The sequence below is a fragment of the Copadichromis virginalis genome, linkage group LG2 (genome assembly GCF_057382275.1).
Source record: "Copadichromis virginalis isolate Kocher_CV1m ecotype Utaka linkage group LG2, C_Virginalis_male_GT1.1, whole genome shotgun sequence".
Taxonomy (NCBI): Eukaryota; Metazoa; Chordata; class Actinopteri; order Cichliformes; family Cichlidae; genus Copadichromis; species Copadichromis virginalis.
Window position 1 is genome coordinate 2,211,348 of NC_140619.1, and position 17,528 is coordinate 2,228,875.

Consider the following 17,528-nt stretch of genomic DNA (forward strand, 5'->3'; position numbering starts at 1 on the left):
GGCTTTTGAGTGTCCTTGCAAAGAAAGGTGGCTATATTGGTCGCTGATTTGTTTTTGTTTTGTTTTTGAATGTCAGAAATGTATATTTGTGAATGTGGAGATGTTATATTGGTTTCACTGGTAAAAATAAATAATTGAAATGGGTATATATTTGTTTTTTGTTAAGTTGCCTAATAATTATGCACAGTAATAGTCACCTGCACACACAGATATCCCCCTAAAATAGCTAAAACTAAAAACTAACTAAAAACTACTTCCACAAACATTCAGCTTTGATATTAATGAGTTTTTCGGGTTCATTGAGAACATGGTTGTTGTTCAATAATAACATTATTCCTCAAAAATACAACTTGACTAATAATTCTGCACTCCCTGTAAAAATCAGTGGAGGCATTTCAGTCAGTGGTATTAGGGATCATGTCAAAATTAATAGAATAGTGATTGCAGAAAAGTGCACAGCAAAATCTCCAGTGTTAAATTAACACTGGAGATTGTCTATATGGGTCCACACCTCTGAGTGTTAAATACAACACTGTTGAGTGTTAAATTAACACTTTTGACAGTGTTATATGTTTAAAAGTAACCTAGTCAGTTTTGAAGATTAACAAAGGCTAACACTGAGCAGTGCTGATTTTCTAACACTAGAAAATAACTCAAAATGTTAGAAATATTCCAGTGTTAGAAAATCAGCACTGCTCAGTGTTAGCCTTTGTTAATCTTCAAAACTGACTAGGTTACTTTTAAACATATAACACTGTCAAAAGTGTTAATTTAACACTCAACAGTGTTGTATTTAACACTCAGAGGTGTGGACCCATATAGACAATCTCCAGTGTTAATTTAACACTGGAGATTTTGCTGTGTGCCATGAGATTTTGGTCCATCATCACCATGTAGAGTGGACCAAAAAACAAACCCTGTCAGACAGAACCTGGACCTCAACATTACTGAAGCAGTGTGGGATAATCCTGGCAGAGAATGGAACAGAAGGCGACTATTGCTGTGAATTAGAGCTGTATCAATAAAACAGAATAGATTTTTGCCCTATATACTTAAACTGTATTTCTATATATTTACAGATGTTTCAGTAAAGTGAATCTATGCCCCATTCCCCTTGCAAAGTATAAAGAAATTAAGAGTAATTCAGGACTTTTGGACTTATGTTTGCCTCTGATGTTTTTCTCTGCTTCCTTCCCTCGTTTCAGCCTCACAATTTATGTAAAGGCTGCTGTTATACATGCTAGAGTTGTGCCTTTTTAACACTTGAACACTTGCTTTGTCATTCTGTTGGAAGCCTGACAGATACACAGAACACAGAGATATAGACACACACAATCGGATGTAATGGGAGCTCCTCTCATGCAGCTTCCATGCAACTTTAGATCCATCTCGTCTTTGCTTAGCTATCCTCACAACAGACACACACACCTGTGTTTCTGTGCATATAAAAGGTATTTTTACTTACTATCTCATCTGTGACACATATTTTAATTCTCACATCTGGCAACCTCTCTTTACAAACTTAAATTTGGAACCATCAGGTTACCCAAGGCCCTGGCCTAGTTTAGGGAGCCAGCCCCTGCAGTCCTAAGCCTTCACTGGCAAGGGCTATTTTTGGTTCTTTCTCTTCTATACACACACACTCTATACACACATACACAAAACCTTACTGTATTTTATCCTTCTCTGTTGGTTTGCAACATACCTACTTCAAGCTCTTTAGAACAGTCACATGGTAAAAGTTAAAATGTTGGCAGCTGGTTAATAGGCAGGTATTCATATAGCAGATTTCTACTCTGAGCACTCAGACTGGCTTGTGTGATGTTTCAGACGTTACATAATGGGATCATTGCATCTGCCACTGGCATCTTTAGAACTTGCTTCTCATCTAGGAAGAGCACTTTGTTTTCCTTTGCCAAGAGGAACTCCATAAACTCTCTATAGGCTCCTCTTGTTAGTCAATTTTATTTACATTTTTTTATTTTTATATATGCATAGTTTAAGCGGAGCCTCACAAAAGCACTTAAGACCCAAGGCAACACAAATAACCAAGGAGGCCCCGGGAAGAGCCCCCACGGCCAATGGGCAAGAGCCCCAAAGCGTAAGGTGACTCCACCAGAGGCTGGCAATCCCAGTACACATTGAGGACAGGGCCTCAGGTGCCCAAGAACTGACTGGCACCTGGAAGAGATGAATGTCCCCCAAAACAGCTGGACAAAGCCAGTTCTGTCTCAAACTACCAGTCAACCTCTGCCTACTCGCCAGTGGACTCTAGAGCCGTGGAGATGTGTTCTCTGCTTCATGTCTGTGAAGGTTCTCAGTCATCCAGGTCATCGTAGTTCTTTGCAAGCTCCTTTGACTGTTCTCTGCTTCCTTTTCCGGCATGACTGCGCACCAGTGCATAAAGCGAGGTCCATAAAGACATGATGATTGAGTTTGTGCAGGTCAGGACTGTCCAAACCAATCAAGTTCTTCCATACCAGAGTCCTGGATTGACGTTAACTCGATAGAACAGCTTTGGGATGAATTAGAGTGGAGACTGTGAGCAAGGCCTTCTGATCCCACGTCAGTGACTGACACAAATGCACTTCTGGAAGAATGGTCAAAAACTCAAACACAGTCCTAAACTTGGTTTAAAACCTTATCAGAAGAGTTGAAGCTGTTATAGCTGCAGAGGGTGAGCCAACATGGGCATAAAGGCAGATAAGTGAATACTTGGCAATATAGTGTATGTCATGACTCCAAAAGAGCAGTTGAAACACCTTCTACAAAACAGCTCTACAAAAATAACCAGCTGTTTTGTTCAGGGACAAGAGAACTTTTGTACACTAGAGATGTAAGTTTTAGCATTTTGGCTCATGAAATACAGTTATCTTTTAATACTTGTGTTGTGAAGGTGGTCCAATAGTTTTAATGTCACTGTATGTAGAGTTGTTATATGTCTGAGATTACTAGATAATAGTTTGCATTTATTTCAAACTGAGTAGTAGTTGTATTTAAATACTGATTTAAAATTACAACTAAATTTAAAATTAAAACTGTTTTAAATACAATAACAATGATACATATTTAAATTAAATGTGGTATGAATTCCACAAATGTGTGAAAAACGTAATTCAATTAAATTCAATTTTATTTATATAGCGCCAAATCACAACAAAAGTCGCCTCAAGGTGCTTCATAGATACAGAGAAAAACCCAACAATCATATGACCCCCTATGAGCAGCACTTTGGCGACAGTGGGAAGGAAAAACTCCCTTTTAACAGGAAGAAACCTCCAGCAGAACCAGGCTCAGGGAGGGGCGGGGCCATTATGATTATGATTATGATGTGTGTGTTTGTGTTTGTATTAATATAATTATTCTGGAACAAATACAGGTATTTAAACTGTTATGTATTAAAAAGGTGATAACCTATAAACTGAATGCCTTAAAACACGAGTGATAATATGACAGACTGCTTTCTTGGTTACGTCATTCTGTACGTGTGTGCAGAGAGACACTGGAAATAGGCATAATAGGTATAACTGGAGCGATAGTCAGAATAAGGAAGAACTGTCCTGTTGTACAGACGGCTGTTAGAACAGAAATCAGAGGAAAAGTGGCGTTGACCATTTTCAGAGATGGCTTTTGGAGCCATCCACAGGCTTTTATGGTTGCAATCCATCAAACGGACTGACTGGACAGAGAAATTCTTGTCTTTGCAGTGCTTACTTTATATCAGGTAAGTTTTCAGGTTTCTGCGGTTTATTATAGGGAAAAGCAAACTCAGTCATGTAGTTCTGAACTTGTACTGACAGCAAATGCCCAGATAGTGTTGTCAGTGGTTGTTTTATCACAGTAAACACTATAAAATAAATTTAGCAACAGCCGCATGTTAGCAGACATGGCATGTAAATGTTTAGATGCTATGAGTCGGTTTTAACGCAAGCATTTGATGATGGCACAAAGTAATGGCACTGAATACGAACTTAGCTAAGCCTAACAGATCCTGGAGCTGCAATGTGATGACTGAGTATCTGCAGCAGGGGAGGCTGCAGAAAATCCAGTCTTTGTTCCATCATTGTTCATGTATACAACACAGAGCCAGTGTGGAAATAAAAAGTTAATCCCTAATAATATGTCCTTGTCCCTACTTATTTTGATTATAGGTTGAACAGAATAAGAAAGCAAGCTGAAGTCCTCGCTTGCTGCTGTCCTGGGATCCTGCACCATCCTGTCAACAACACCCTAACTCTTCAGACAGTGTAAAACTTACTAGTACAGCAGTAAGTTTTACACGTCTGAGCTCTGAAATCCCTCCTTTTGTGATTATGAGACATAACAACCTGCACACTGTTACCAGAGTTTTTTTTAGGGGTTAATTAGGGTCCAGTAATCTTGATTATTTGATTAGTAAACTGTTGCAAACATCTTGTATTATGAAATAAAACATTCATGATCACTTTAAGATTTTGATTTGGTGTTTTTCAGCAGAAGTTTCCTCTCATACAGGTTGTCATCTTTTTATTTCAGATAAAGATGGTTCATAAAGTCCACAAAGCTCCTAAAACTATGCTTTGGGGATCAGTAGTAAGAGCATTGTCTTTAGGTTTAATGAAGCAGACACTGTCATCGCCAGCATTTAAAGAAACTGGCTTGAAAAATGCCAAAATGTGTTCAAAGAAAATATAACCAGTGCTGCTGTATAATTGATTCTACAGATTTTTTTGGATAAAAGTTAATGAGGTTGATTTTTTTCTTTGACTAACTTTAATACTGTGTTTGCTAGGATACACAATAAAAATGTCAAACATTCACAAATCAGTGTTTGCATTTGATAACCATTTTGTCAAATGACAACATTTTGACAGAAAAAGCAACATTCTTGTCTAACGCTTTCACGCGTAGTGGTCACTACAGTGGCTATTCAAAGGCTGTTTTCTTGTATATGTGTCAGTGTTGATGGTATACTTGCACAGAAACACACACACAGTGTATATTATTTATTCGTTTGTCAAATTCATAAGTCAAACGGTATGTTTATGGGCTCAAATTGTGGTCATAAATATTTTGTACTTGTAAATCAGTTTTGTATGTGTAAAAAGAATTTGTGTGTGTACTTAGCCAAAAAATACGTGTGAAACTCTGCACTCAAGTTTCAAGTACGAATTTTGACCGTCTTTTTCTTCCTTTCATCTGATTGGCCAATGTCATGTCAATCACAAATTTAACAATCCAATCGGAGAACAGATGGGTTTGGCTATTGGAGGGGTGCTTTATACTTCTATTAAAAGTAACTCAGTTACTTCAAGTTACTCGTTACTTTCAAAGTAACTAGTTACTAGGGAAAGTAACTTTGGTTTTACTCAGACTTCTCTTGTTAATGTGTTGCTTCTGTAACTGGATACTAGAGCTGGGCGATATGAGATTTTTTCATATCACGATATGTTTTTTTCATTTCAGGCGATAACGATATCTATCACGATATGAGCCAAATAACTATATTTGTAAGATTTAAATGTGCCGTTGCTCACAAGTAAAATGTGAAATAATCAGCAGCTTGTTTTTATTTAAATATTTATTTCCCATAATAAGTTCAACAGGGTAGATGTACTTAAGGAACATGAGACTTTTTCAGATAAATAAAGGCAAATATTGCAAACTACACAAAAGGCAGCCGCTAAAGCGTTTAAGTTTCAAAACAGAACAAACGAAACAGACTAAACTGTCAATTCCACTTAGAAACAAAATATTAATTCTAAAAATAAATCTTAGTTTGTTTTACAGAAGAACAGACAAAACTGACTAACTTTTGTCAATATCAAATAAACTGAGAACTAAAAGGAAATTCTCAATCTCTCCTTGTTGTATAGCTGAGCTTTTCAAACAGTTTTAACAGTTACTTTAGTCTGACAAAAGCCGAATGACGAATTAGCGCTTCCAGTCAGAGACTGAGGCTACATCCACACGTACACGGGTATTTTTGAAAACGGAGATTTTCCGTTTTCGTTTTAAAAAATAATCCCGTCCACACATAAAGGCAGAAATGAAGGAAAACGCTGCTATGAACATGCCAAAGCAGCAGGTGGCGCTAGATTCCTAACCGTGCAGAAATGTTGGCCAATCAGAAGTCTAGAAGCCTCGGTGGGAAAAAGTAAACAAAGCTGGGGCATAGAAGCAGAACCGAGTCGTATGTGTGGACGGACAGTAACTGTGTGTATATGTAAGCATTTAAACACTGCAGAGAGTAGAATTAACAGTAACAGTATTGTAGAAATTCATTTCACCGAAACAATAACGCGGCGCAGTGTGACGCATGCACCAGTTTATTGTATTTCCAGACTTGCTTTCGGCACAATTTACAGTGCAGCTACTCTGTTTTTTGTCAGACTTGAAATAGCCGAAATACCTTCACACTACGGAACTTCTATGGCTCTTCCGTTCGACAATCTCTCCGGCGTTGGAACCATCATCTGTTTTCTCTTCGGTCACGCTCGGTTGATTTTTCTAGTCGGCACACTCATTTCCTCCATTACGCGCTGGCTCCATTACCTGCTGGCTGCTTCCCAAACAAACACACGTGCGGCTTGGCACTTGTGCTGTACGTAACAAGTCACGCGACGTGACGCTGCGGCTGTGATTGGTTCGGCTCTGCGCTACTTAATTTGGATTGGCTGACCTTTTTTTTTTTTTTTTTTTTTTTTTTTTTAAGAGGACAAGAGCGGCGAGGTCTATCGCGATAGCTTAATTTCTCTATCGAGTAAAAGTTATATCGCGATACATATCGTTATCGTTCTATCGCCCAGCTCTACTGGATACCCAGCCAGACTACCAGTCTTCTAGCTTGTGTACTTGCCACAGTGCACTGTGCCACCTACCAACAGAAAGGAAAAGATAATGTGCACATTTCCACGAGAGAAATCCCACGCCTGGACCGTCATTGACTGCTGCCATGATTCTAGCCTACGTCACAGCGTCATGTGCACCTTTTACATCCAACACAAAAACTGCAGTCGTGGTGCTTTGATTGCACTCAGAACTCGGAAATTCTGCCTTCTGAATAGGAAGATGCAGGTAACATCAGGCTGCAGATGAGCTGCATACAGGGCTGGACTGGGACAAAAAATCGGCCCGGGCGTTTTGACTAGAGACCAGCCGCCATTATAGGAAAAATCATAAAGCCTTTGAATGCAAATAAATGCTGTTGTGACAGTGATGTACACTGTTCTGATGGTATATATGCATCAATCTATCAATCGTTTGTTGTAAGATTCAGATAATTATTTTTTAAAAGCGAGACATTTTGAATGAGAATAAGAAAGAAAAGTATTTCTTTGTGCCCCCCTCTCCCTGTTAATGCCCTACCTGCCCCCCTGGCAACACTTTGATAGACCCGCCCCTGCACAGTTACCAGCTGTCAGCTACTTAGAAAAGGATCCTGGTGTTATTTGTCTCTCAGAAACAGTTCATAACTTCAACTCATTCATGTCACCTGAAAGGTAAACCTGTTTCTCCATCACCTGTTCAGCTCTGATGATCCAGTAAGGACATCTCCTGTTTTCATCTTCATGTTTCCCTCTCACCACATATCCAAACCGACATCATGACCAGCAGCTTTACAGCTGTGGCTCCAGCAAACATCAGCTGATACTAGAAATTAATATTAAATAAATTCTAACAACAGCTGATCAAGCTTAAACGTGCTGCTGTTGTTTAACGCGACCTCCACTGTTTTTTTTTTTCTTTCTGGCACAAAGTGGGCGATAAATAAACAAGAGAGAAAAGCCGATCAGCTGATCATTGATCAGTTTCAAACTGTGTTCCTTCTCACCTCAATACAAAACGCGTAATATTTTCTCTGAATACGAGACGATTCCGTTTTTACAGGACGGTTGGCAATTCTACTAAATGGTAAATGGTAAATGGCCTGCATTTGTATAGCGCTTTTCTAGTCCATAGGACCCCAAAGCGCTTTACACTACATTCAGTCATTCACCCATTCACACACACATTCACTAACTAACTAACCTTATGAATAAAATAAAGTTCAACATCAGTAACATCATAGCACCCACCCAGCTGTATAGAAACTCTGTCATGCTAGCTAGTACCCAGCATAACGAAAATAAACTCCACCTAAACTTGATTAGGCCTACGTCTTGTACAGCTCTGTTTTATGTCCATGCCTCTGGCTCAGCAGCTGCAGCACACAAAACTCAGCTGACACATGTCAGTATTCGATGTCCCTTGTGTTGTCCTCGGGCCAAAAATGGTCCCTAGGTGAATGCGGAACAAGTTTATGGGAATCCCGAGGACAATGACTGCATAGGACAAAGTTTGTAGGCATCTAAAGATTTGCAAGCCGCAAATTTTTCCTTTTTCTTTTCCGTTTCTTTTTAACAAGGCACACAAATATGTCGGGCCCCTGTAACCTAGGCCAGTTGGACCTTTGATCCACTGAACCGACAGTGAGTACAGGTCAGGAAACATCTTCCCATTACTAAAACTTAGTTTATCAGAGGGCACCGGTAAGTATCTGGACGAAACAAACCTAGTTTTAAACCTAGCCGGTGTCATCAGCGTTAAGTGATGACACTGGTAGCAACAGCTCTAACTTTCTGTCACCAATTAGGCTCCACCCACAAAATATGTAATCAACATTTACACACATCGGAATGGTCAATGGAATGCGATTGGTTGGTGATTTCATTGCGCCAGCTGGATGGATGCACAGAAGTGTTGTATGCTTGCTTTTATGTTAGCAACTGCATTGATTTTCTTGGCATTATATGTTGGTGGTGGAGTAAGTTTCAGGCGGTGCACACATGGCTCCACAACACTCTGCATATCATTTCTACTCGCATCACTTCTGCTGAATCCAATTTCCAAACAATGGCTGATTTTCCAAGCTTTTCTGCTGTGCTAGATATTTCAGTTTTCTCGTATGTCTTAATGCGGTGTTACTGGTCCAGACAAGTCCAGCAAACTTCACATTGCAACATGCAGGAACTGGGATTGACATGCATCCCCCGTGCAGGCAGTGATGGAGCGCCTAATATTCATCTGCGTTGTATTCTGTTGAGGAGCATGCATTTTCAGTGTTTCTTAATATGTTCATTTAATTGTGGGAAGCCAAAATCATGGTAGAGAATTGGTATCATCATATTAGTCTCATACTTGTAGTGTAGGCTACTTTGAATTTACCAGATGTGACGATCATTCTTAGAGAATGTTTAACATATTTACTTTGAAATCTTCGGTGTATGTGCAAGCAGTTATTCTGTAGTTTATTCAGAGTTGACTCTGAGTGAATAATTGTAATTGTATGTGTGCGTGTGTGTCAGTGCTGCAGCACTGCAGCTGGGTTCTGGTGTGACCCAGTTAGGACACTAAGGATTGATGTAGGACACACACACACACACACACACACACACACACACACACACACACACACACACACATAGAGCAGAGCAGACTTCTATGTCTGCACTTCTATAGCAACAAATGTCTACTGCAAAGTATTAGCAACAAAGAGCAACTTGGGATACGTTGTCATGGCAACCTTCTCAGTAGCCCGCCCACAACTGGAATGTCAGCATGCATGCAGTGACGGAAGGGCTAAATAACACTGGTGCAGAGTGAGGCAGTGTGTGATTGGTCACACCCCCTTGTCTTTGTGTGGTGCAGAGGATTGTGGGTAGCCTTTGACTGAACACTGTGTGTGAAGAGTGGGGGCGGGGCTGTGCCTGTGTGAGTAGAATAGAGGAGCATGATGCCTGTGTAATAAGAGAGGAGAGGGGGAGGAGCAGTGTGTGTGTGTTTGGAGGTAAAAGCAGGATGAACTGCTGTGTGAGGCAGCAAGGGGAGAGATTTGCGTTAACGTTAGAAGCCATAGGCCGCAGCTTTCCAACTGGATTTAAATTTTCAGAAGGAAGTGGATAATATCAGCTAAGGTATGAATCTCCCTTTACTTTATCTGTTTGGTTTTTTCTCCCCCTATTTTTATCACTGGCCTCTTCACAACTTGCTACCTTATCATTATAGCATGGTTTAATGTTATAGAATAATTAGATGGGACAAGATTACAGGGATAAGGAATAAGGCATACATGCTGCAAGAAGGATAATGGAGGTTTATAAAGAGCATTAGAAGTGGAGGGGGTGTGGTTTAGTACTGTGGACAAAGGAGGCTGGCTGATTGTACGTGTCTCTGACTGTGGTGGCAGTAAACAATCAGTGTTCAGTAATTTGCTCTGTACTACTGTCTCTTTTCTTACCAGCTACACTGCTTCATGCAGCTGCTCGTTGATCTCTTTTTTAGCATCCTGGTTTTTCTCTGAAGGTGTCTCCTGTATATGATTTGTCCTCTGATTTTACTGATTAGCTCTGTCTCCCTACCTGTCTGCTATTAGAAAGTTGTAGTAGCAAGAAGAGAGAAGCGCTGTAAGCTAACAGCAGCTACTTCAAAATGGCTAATCTTTACCAGTGATTTTTATTGCCCAGACTGGACCAAAAACTACAGATGCACAGTTAGGGAAGGCTGATGCTTTTACTCAAAATTAATGATGTATTTCTTTTAATAGATTGTGATCTGGCTAAAACTAGTTATCGGCTATGCTAGTCATTTTCATTCTTCTGGAAAATACAATAGTAGTCATGGGAGAAAACAGTATTAGTGATAGGAGTGCTGATAGGAGTTGTGTAAATTGTTAAACTACCACAAGCACATAAACACTACTACCTGAAGAAGTACTCATAAAAAGAACTAGTAGAATTACTAGAACTGCATAGTAGTGATCTAATTGGATTGTTATTTTTATTTTATTTGTTAAAGCGACACTCCACAGCAGAGGTGGGACCAAGTCATTGTTTTGCAAGTCTCAAGTAAGTCTCAAGTCTTTATCCTCAAGTCTCAAGTCAAGTCTCAAGTAATGTCAGGCAAGTCAGTCGAGTCTCAAGTCACTGGTGTAAAAGTCCGAGTCAAGTCACAAGTCTGAAACTTTGAATTTCAAGTCCTTTCGAGTCTTTAAAAAAAAACAACGAAAAAATAATGTTGCAGTTATGCTAAATGTAAATATTAGACCATGTAATTTTAAAATCTGTGTTTTTCTCAACACATGACAAAATAGTGAACTTAGAAAATATACACAAATTGTGAAATTGCACCTCTTTAAAATGCAGCTCAATTAAACCTAGCTCCAAGAATAATTTTCACCGACAGTTCTGAGATAAGCTGCATGTTATTCTTGGATGCGGTTGTAGGACCGGCTTTAAAATCGCATGACAAAAATATCATACACATTAAAAAAAACTGCATCACCAACGTAGCCTGGACAACATTTGCTAGTTAGATGAAGTCAGCTATCTCATCTTAGCATATTTATATGCATATTTATAATCATACGGTTCTTGGAGTGAGTGCATACACTCATGAAGTTTAGTAACTTCAGGTCACTGCAACAAGCCCAGGTACAGTTTACCGACGGATGGGTACAGGACCTTGAAATGCACCGTGTAGAACGAAAGACCATCGTACCTATCATAAGTTTACCAGTCTCACAAATCGTCCTCATAAATACACATTCGTTAACCGTTTATTAATAGGACCTTTGAGCTCAAGGGTAATTAATTAGTAGTGGAAATAATTTCTGGTAGCATCACAGAAATGTAGCAGTGACAATAATACTGTATGCTGTAATCGTACTGGACAATTAGTGATACAAAAACCCTGTTTTATCCTGTGAATAAAAGTATATGTTTTTGTCAATGTACCATAATAACAGAAGCGAAACGCAATATTGTGTCAGGACAATTCACTATTTATGCACAATAAACAAAGGAGCATAGCGCGACAATTTCTGTTCAGCGCCAGACTTGCTTGTAACCTATATCACTAATTATGTTATGAAAATGACGTATTAACTACTAAAAAACACTGACCTTCGTGTAAATGCTTGGAGCAGACTAACCTGTGAGCTGGAGTGTTCTGGGACGTTATATTTGGTCTTTGAATGGCTGCAATCCAGGCCATCCGTCGCGTCTTTGTTACTTCGGAAACATGGCTTGAACAATTTCTCTTCAACGACGTAATCCGATAACAACCGATCTCTTTACCCGTCGGCTTCCCGTGGCTGTCATGCGACCGGCTATTGCAGTTAATAATACAACAGCTTCTTGACATTTTTGTGTTTCTTTTTATAGCTGTATAACTGATTTTAATTGAAAGCCTGCGTGCGCTAGTACCGCTTGCCACGAGTTCCCAGAATCCTTTGCGGTTCTACCCGTGAATGACGTCACATTTTCAATCTCTATATAATATGCATGTTAAATTTTATATTTGGGGTAAAATATCAAGTCTTTTCAAGTAAACCGGTTCAAGTCCAATTCAAGTCCCAAGTCATTGGTGTAAAAGTCCAAGTCAAGTCACAAGTCATTGGTGTAAAAGTCCAAGTCAAGTCACAAGTCTTAGAACATTTTTTCAAGTCAAGTCTAAAGTCATAAAATTAATGACTCGAGTCTGACTCGAGTCCAAGTCATGTGACTCGAGTCCACACCTCTGCTCCACAGTGCTATCTTGTGTTTTAACCAGCCAGCAGTAGAGAAACACATTTACCATCATGTTAGCTGCTCCAGAGACAAAAGACACATTTTTAAGGTAGAATATTTGCCAAAAGCAGAAGATTGAAAATAAATGATTGAGGTGCACCTTCTTAAAACATGTGGACTCTGTTCAGGAGGTAGATCAAGGCTTCTTCTAATTGAAAGGTTGGTGGTTAGGGCTGGGAAGAAGTGGTTCTTGTAGAGATATGGACAGTACTTAAATTTTTTTGCACATAAGGACAACAGTGTAAAGGAAAAGTGGGAACGGTATCCAGGACAGAAACAGACAACTTCAGCTGTTTGCAAGCGTCTGTGCACACAGCATGCTGACACAAAGCTAGCCAAGAAACCAGAGTGATGTTAAAGCAGGGTGAGCACTGACCCCAGCCCAGCAGCTAGACCCTAAACAGGTAACAAATGGATGCAGTCTCCCTTTCTACCTGTTCATGTTTCTAAAGCAGACCAATGTGGCAGTTAAGTCTCTTTGTGCTGTTTTTTCTCTTTGCTTTGTGTTCATATCTACAAGAAAGAGTGTATGTGCGTCAGGTCAGTAAAGTTCCTGTTTCAACAAGATTTAATTATTAAAAACATCTCCAATCTTGACATTTCCTCATTACTGAATATTCCAGAGTCAAGAGTTAGTAGTATTATAACAAAGTGAAAGCAGTTGGAACTGACACCAACTCAGGTCACCAAGTGGTATGCCACGTAAAATCCCAGAGAGGAGTCGGTGGATGTTGTGGGGCATAGTGTGCAGAGGTCGCCAACTTTCTGCAGAGTCAAATTGCTACACACCTTCAAACAGTGCGTAGGACTCCATGGAATAGGTTTCTATGGCCAAGCAGCTCCATCGCCATGCACAGTGCAAAGCATTGGATGCAGTGGTGTAAAGCATGTCACCACAGGACAAGTGTGGAGTTACCAGTACTTGTCTGACTGCATTGTGTCAAATGTTACGTTTGGTGGAGGGCAGTTATGATGTGGAGTTGTTTTTAAAGCTTGAGCTCAGTCTCTATAGTTCTTAGTTAGTGAAAGAACTCTTAATGCTTTGGCATACCAAGACATTTTGGATAATTTCATGCTCCCAACTTTGTGGAAACAGTTTGGGGAAATCCCTTTCCTGTTCCAACATGAAATGTCTATATGGCAAGGGCCATATAGACATGGATATGAGTTTGGTGTGGAAAAAAATGGACTTCTCTGCACTGAGTCCTGACCTGGACCTGATCGATAAACCCTGTGAATTAAGCATTTTGTTGTCACTCAAATTGTAGATTTGAAGATCACTACAGTACCTCTGTAGTGATTTAATAACCTAAAAGTTATTTTCATTTGTTTATTTGCACTACCTGAGTGAATAATTATCCTAGTGTATTATTTTTTGAACTATGTAAGACAACTTGAATAGCTAACTGCTAAATGTTAACTGCTCAGGAGGCAGAGCCAGGTAATCGATTCCTAGCTGCTCCCGTCTACATGTCAAAATATCCTTGGACAAGGATACCCTGTATGTTATTCTAATGTTGATTATGGTATCTTTTTAAAAAAAAATCCCTTTTAATTTTTTGTGAGAATTCTGCTGTGGACAAAGACTACTAGTGCTCAAACTCTCAGCAGGAACACACATCCAGACGTTCCTTGAGTAGTTAGATCTAAGTACTAGGGGTGCAATGATACGCAAAATTCACGGTTCTGTTCGGTTTGGTTTGATACTTTGGTGTCATGGTTCGATATTTTTTTGATACAAAAAAAATGTATTAAAATGTATTAAAAAATTAATTTGTCATTTATTAAAATTATAAATATATATTTTGGTAAATGGCCTGTATTTGTATATGGCTTTACTAGTCCCTAAGGACCCCAAAGCACTTTACACATCCAGTCATCCACCCATTCACACACTGGTGATGGCAGCTACATTGTAGCCACAGCCACCCTGGGGTACACTGACAGAGGCGAGGCTGCCGGACACTGGCGCCCCCGGGACCTCTGACCACCACCAGTAGGCAACAGGTGAAGTGTCTTGCCCAAGGACACAACGACTGAGACTGTCCAAACCGGGGCTCGAACCGGCAACCTTCCATTTACCATATATATTTTAACTCAAAAGTACAGTCTTTAAATTTAATGTTGGTGAAACAACAAATTAATAAAAAAAATAAATCTATCTGATGGAGAAATCCCTCATCTTTGGAAAAGATTTTAAAATAAAAGCTATACTATACGCTTCTTCTGGGCTATATTCTCAGCAGCATATTAAACATATCAGGTCCCCATAAGGAGAATCCTGTGCTAACGGCTGTCTAAATGACTCGGGTAAAGTTTGTAGCATGCGTGCTTGTTGTTTTTGTCTGCCTCCACTTGTCTTTGCGCGAGGATGATGTCGGCTTAAATGTGCAGTCATATTCGTTGTGTTCCCACTAGTGCTGTCAGCGTTAATCTGAAATCACGTTAACGCCACAACACGGCAAATCTCCGTTAAAGAGCTACCGCGGATCGCCCCGTGCGTGGGGCTGGACGGCGTCAACACGTTAACGAGCTAACTGCGCTAACGCACTAGCTCCCACCCATGTAATTGAGCATTGCGTGGCACATCCAACATACTGTTTTACTTTAGTCCATGACTCGCTTACCTTCAGGGTCATACGTCACATGAAGACCAAAATAGTTCCAAAGGCCAGATCTGAATGAGGGTGGGGGAGGTTCAGTTTGCCATGTTGCAAGGAGAGCTTAGCTTCTGTCTGGCTAGCTTGCCCTGCGCTCAGTGAATCTGCGTTCGACTACTCTGCCTAGGCTGCACTGTCGAGTGCAGATCCACTGAGCGCTCAACACAGACAGCATCGTCAGAAGGAAAGTTGATCAAATAAATTAAAAATTTTTTGTATTGTTCGATACATATGCGTACCGAACCGAAAGCACTGTATCGAACGGTTCAATATCGATACGAGTATCGTTGCACCCCTAGTATCTACAGTTTATGTATTCTGTTCTGTTAAACGTCCTAATTATCTGACAAATCCATGGAAAGACCATTAATCAGATTAGACTCTGGTCCTACTTACCTTTCAGTATTCTGCAAATGTCATAGTTACATTGTAATGTTTTAAAAACTGAGCTTTAAAACATACCTACAAACATACCGCCTATGAACAGTGGTAATAAAAGAAAAAGAGGCCGACAGTGATCACTGACTTTTTTTAGTGGCTTGTTTAGTTTAAATGGAAGAAGATACAAAGCATTAAAACATGTTAAAAACACAACAGCCTTAATAAACAGAGTAGTTTGGACTTGGAAGCAGGATTCATAGTCATCACTTAACAATCGGATATTTTGGAACCCCTCAGCCTTTCTCCTTGTTTCCCTTCTTTAAGAATGGCTTCTTGGTAGCTGCTGATCCGCTGAAACCATTTCTGACAAAGTTTTGGTCAACAGCAAATGGATCAACTGAAGGGGCAGATAAATCTCTCTGTTTCTGTTTCAGGTTTTTGCTGGATTTTTCTTATTTCTTAATGACATGACTTTGAGGTACTCTTCTGCTGTAGGTAGATTTTATGCTTGCTGCTTAATCTTTTTTGTTTTGGCCTCCGGTTGTCCAGCTTCCTCAAATGTTTAAAAGAGACACCTCACACATTTTAAGGACACCTCAAGTTTTTGGCTAATAGCTCCTTGGGATTCACCTGATGGTGTAAAAATACTTCTCAAAATGTGTTATCTTTGGTGATACTTCACAGATTCAACTAAAACATTGGAATAAATGATCTGTTTTGGTGACAGGATGGTAATGTAGTGCCTAAAGACACATTTTCACAGGACTTCAGAAAGCCTGAAGAGCTGGCAGACACATGACTTTTTATTTGATATATTTCTAAGATGTGTTTTGTTTTGTATTGTGCAGTTTAGGAAACTTGTCACTTAACCGTTTTCTGTCTTTTCACAGGTGATGTGTCACCGATCAGTATGTCCCCCATCAGCCAATCACAGTTCATCCCTTTGGGAGAGGTTTTGTTATTGGCTATCTCTGCTATGAACTCTGCCCATAAGCCTGTCACTCAGGAGGCCTTAACTGAACACCTGCAGACATGTTTTCCAGGTAACACCAGCCTCAGTCAGCACTGTGTGTAAACGCTTGTCTACTCAATCACAGTTACAGGTTCAAGTTACTGTCTTTCTTATCACCTTCTCTGTTATCAGTTAACCTTTTAAAAATGTAAATGTGTCAGTGATATATCTCCCCTTGCCCCTGTGGGGCGGTCCTTATCCTTCAAGCTCAGGTCCTCTACCAGAGACCTGGGAGCTTGAGGCTCCTCCAGCAGATCCCAAGAACAAAATCCGAGATCTCTTTCCAGAAGAGCGCAGTCCTGGGAACAGCTAAGATACCGGACCCTGGAGCTCTCAGGCCTCTGGTAGAGGACCCGAGCTGGAAAGAAAAAGACTGCCCAAGTTTTATATCACTTTGACCTCCGACATGACAATGACCCAAAACACACTTTGCTCATGGTGAAGAACTACCTTCAGAAAACCAAAGTAAACGTTATCTGCTGGTCTACACAAAGCTCTGAGTTGAAACCCAACGAAAATCTGTTGGTTGAACTGAAGATCAAGAGATTCACCAAACAGAAGTGACCTGGGATTGCTCAGGAGATGTGTGTGTGAGACTCGTTGAACACTACTACAAATGACTGATACTGTTAGTATCAGGGGGGCTAATAATTTTGACCCAGGTAGTTTTTGTGAAATAATTTTGCTCCTGTGGGCAAAATAAAATAATGTAAAGATCCAAAATAAAAAGATAATATATGCATTTTCCATTTGCATTTTTTTCCTGAATGGAACATGTAAGAAAATCTAACCAGTTAAGGTGTAAAACAGTAACCTGAAACCCAGTTATACTCACTTCCACTTTTTTCCAGTGTTTTTCTGTCACCACTTTGTGCACACATACAGAAT

General features: G+C 39.9%; 1 protein-coding gene across 3 annotated transcripts in view; it reads left to right on the forward strand.

Annotated features, from left to right (window-relative positions):
* Positions 1 to 17,528, forward strand: part of stox2b (storkhead box 2b) — a 53,190-nt gene that overhangs the window by 10,620 nt on the left and 25,042 nt on the right. The window contains exons 1-3 of one of the 3 annotated variants that reach the window (XM_085467679.1): positions 9,787 to 9,935; positions 10,816 to 10,865; positions 16,519 to 16,671. In XM_085467679.1, the coding sequence (XP_085323805.1) occupies positions 16,539 to 16,671 (133 nt within the window). In that variant the 5' untranslated portion in view covers positions 9,787 to 9,935; positions 10,816 to 10,865; positions 16,519 to 16,538. Of the gene's footprint in view, positions 1 to 9,786; positions 9,936 to 10,815; positions 10,866 to 16,518; positions 16,672 to 17,528 lie in introns of those variants that run through there. The other 2 variants (XM_085467669.1, XM_085467659.1) reach the window with 2 other exon arrangements.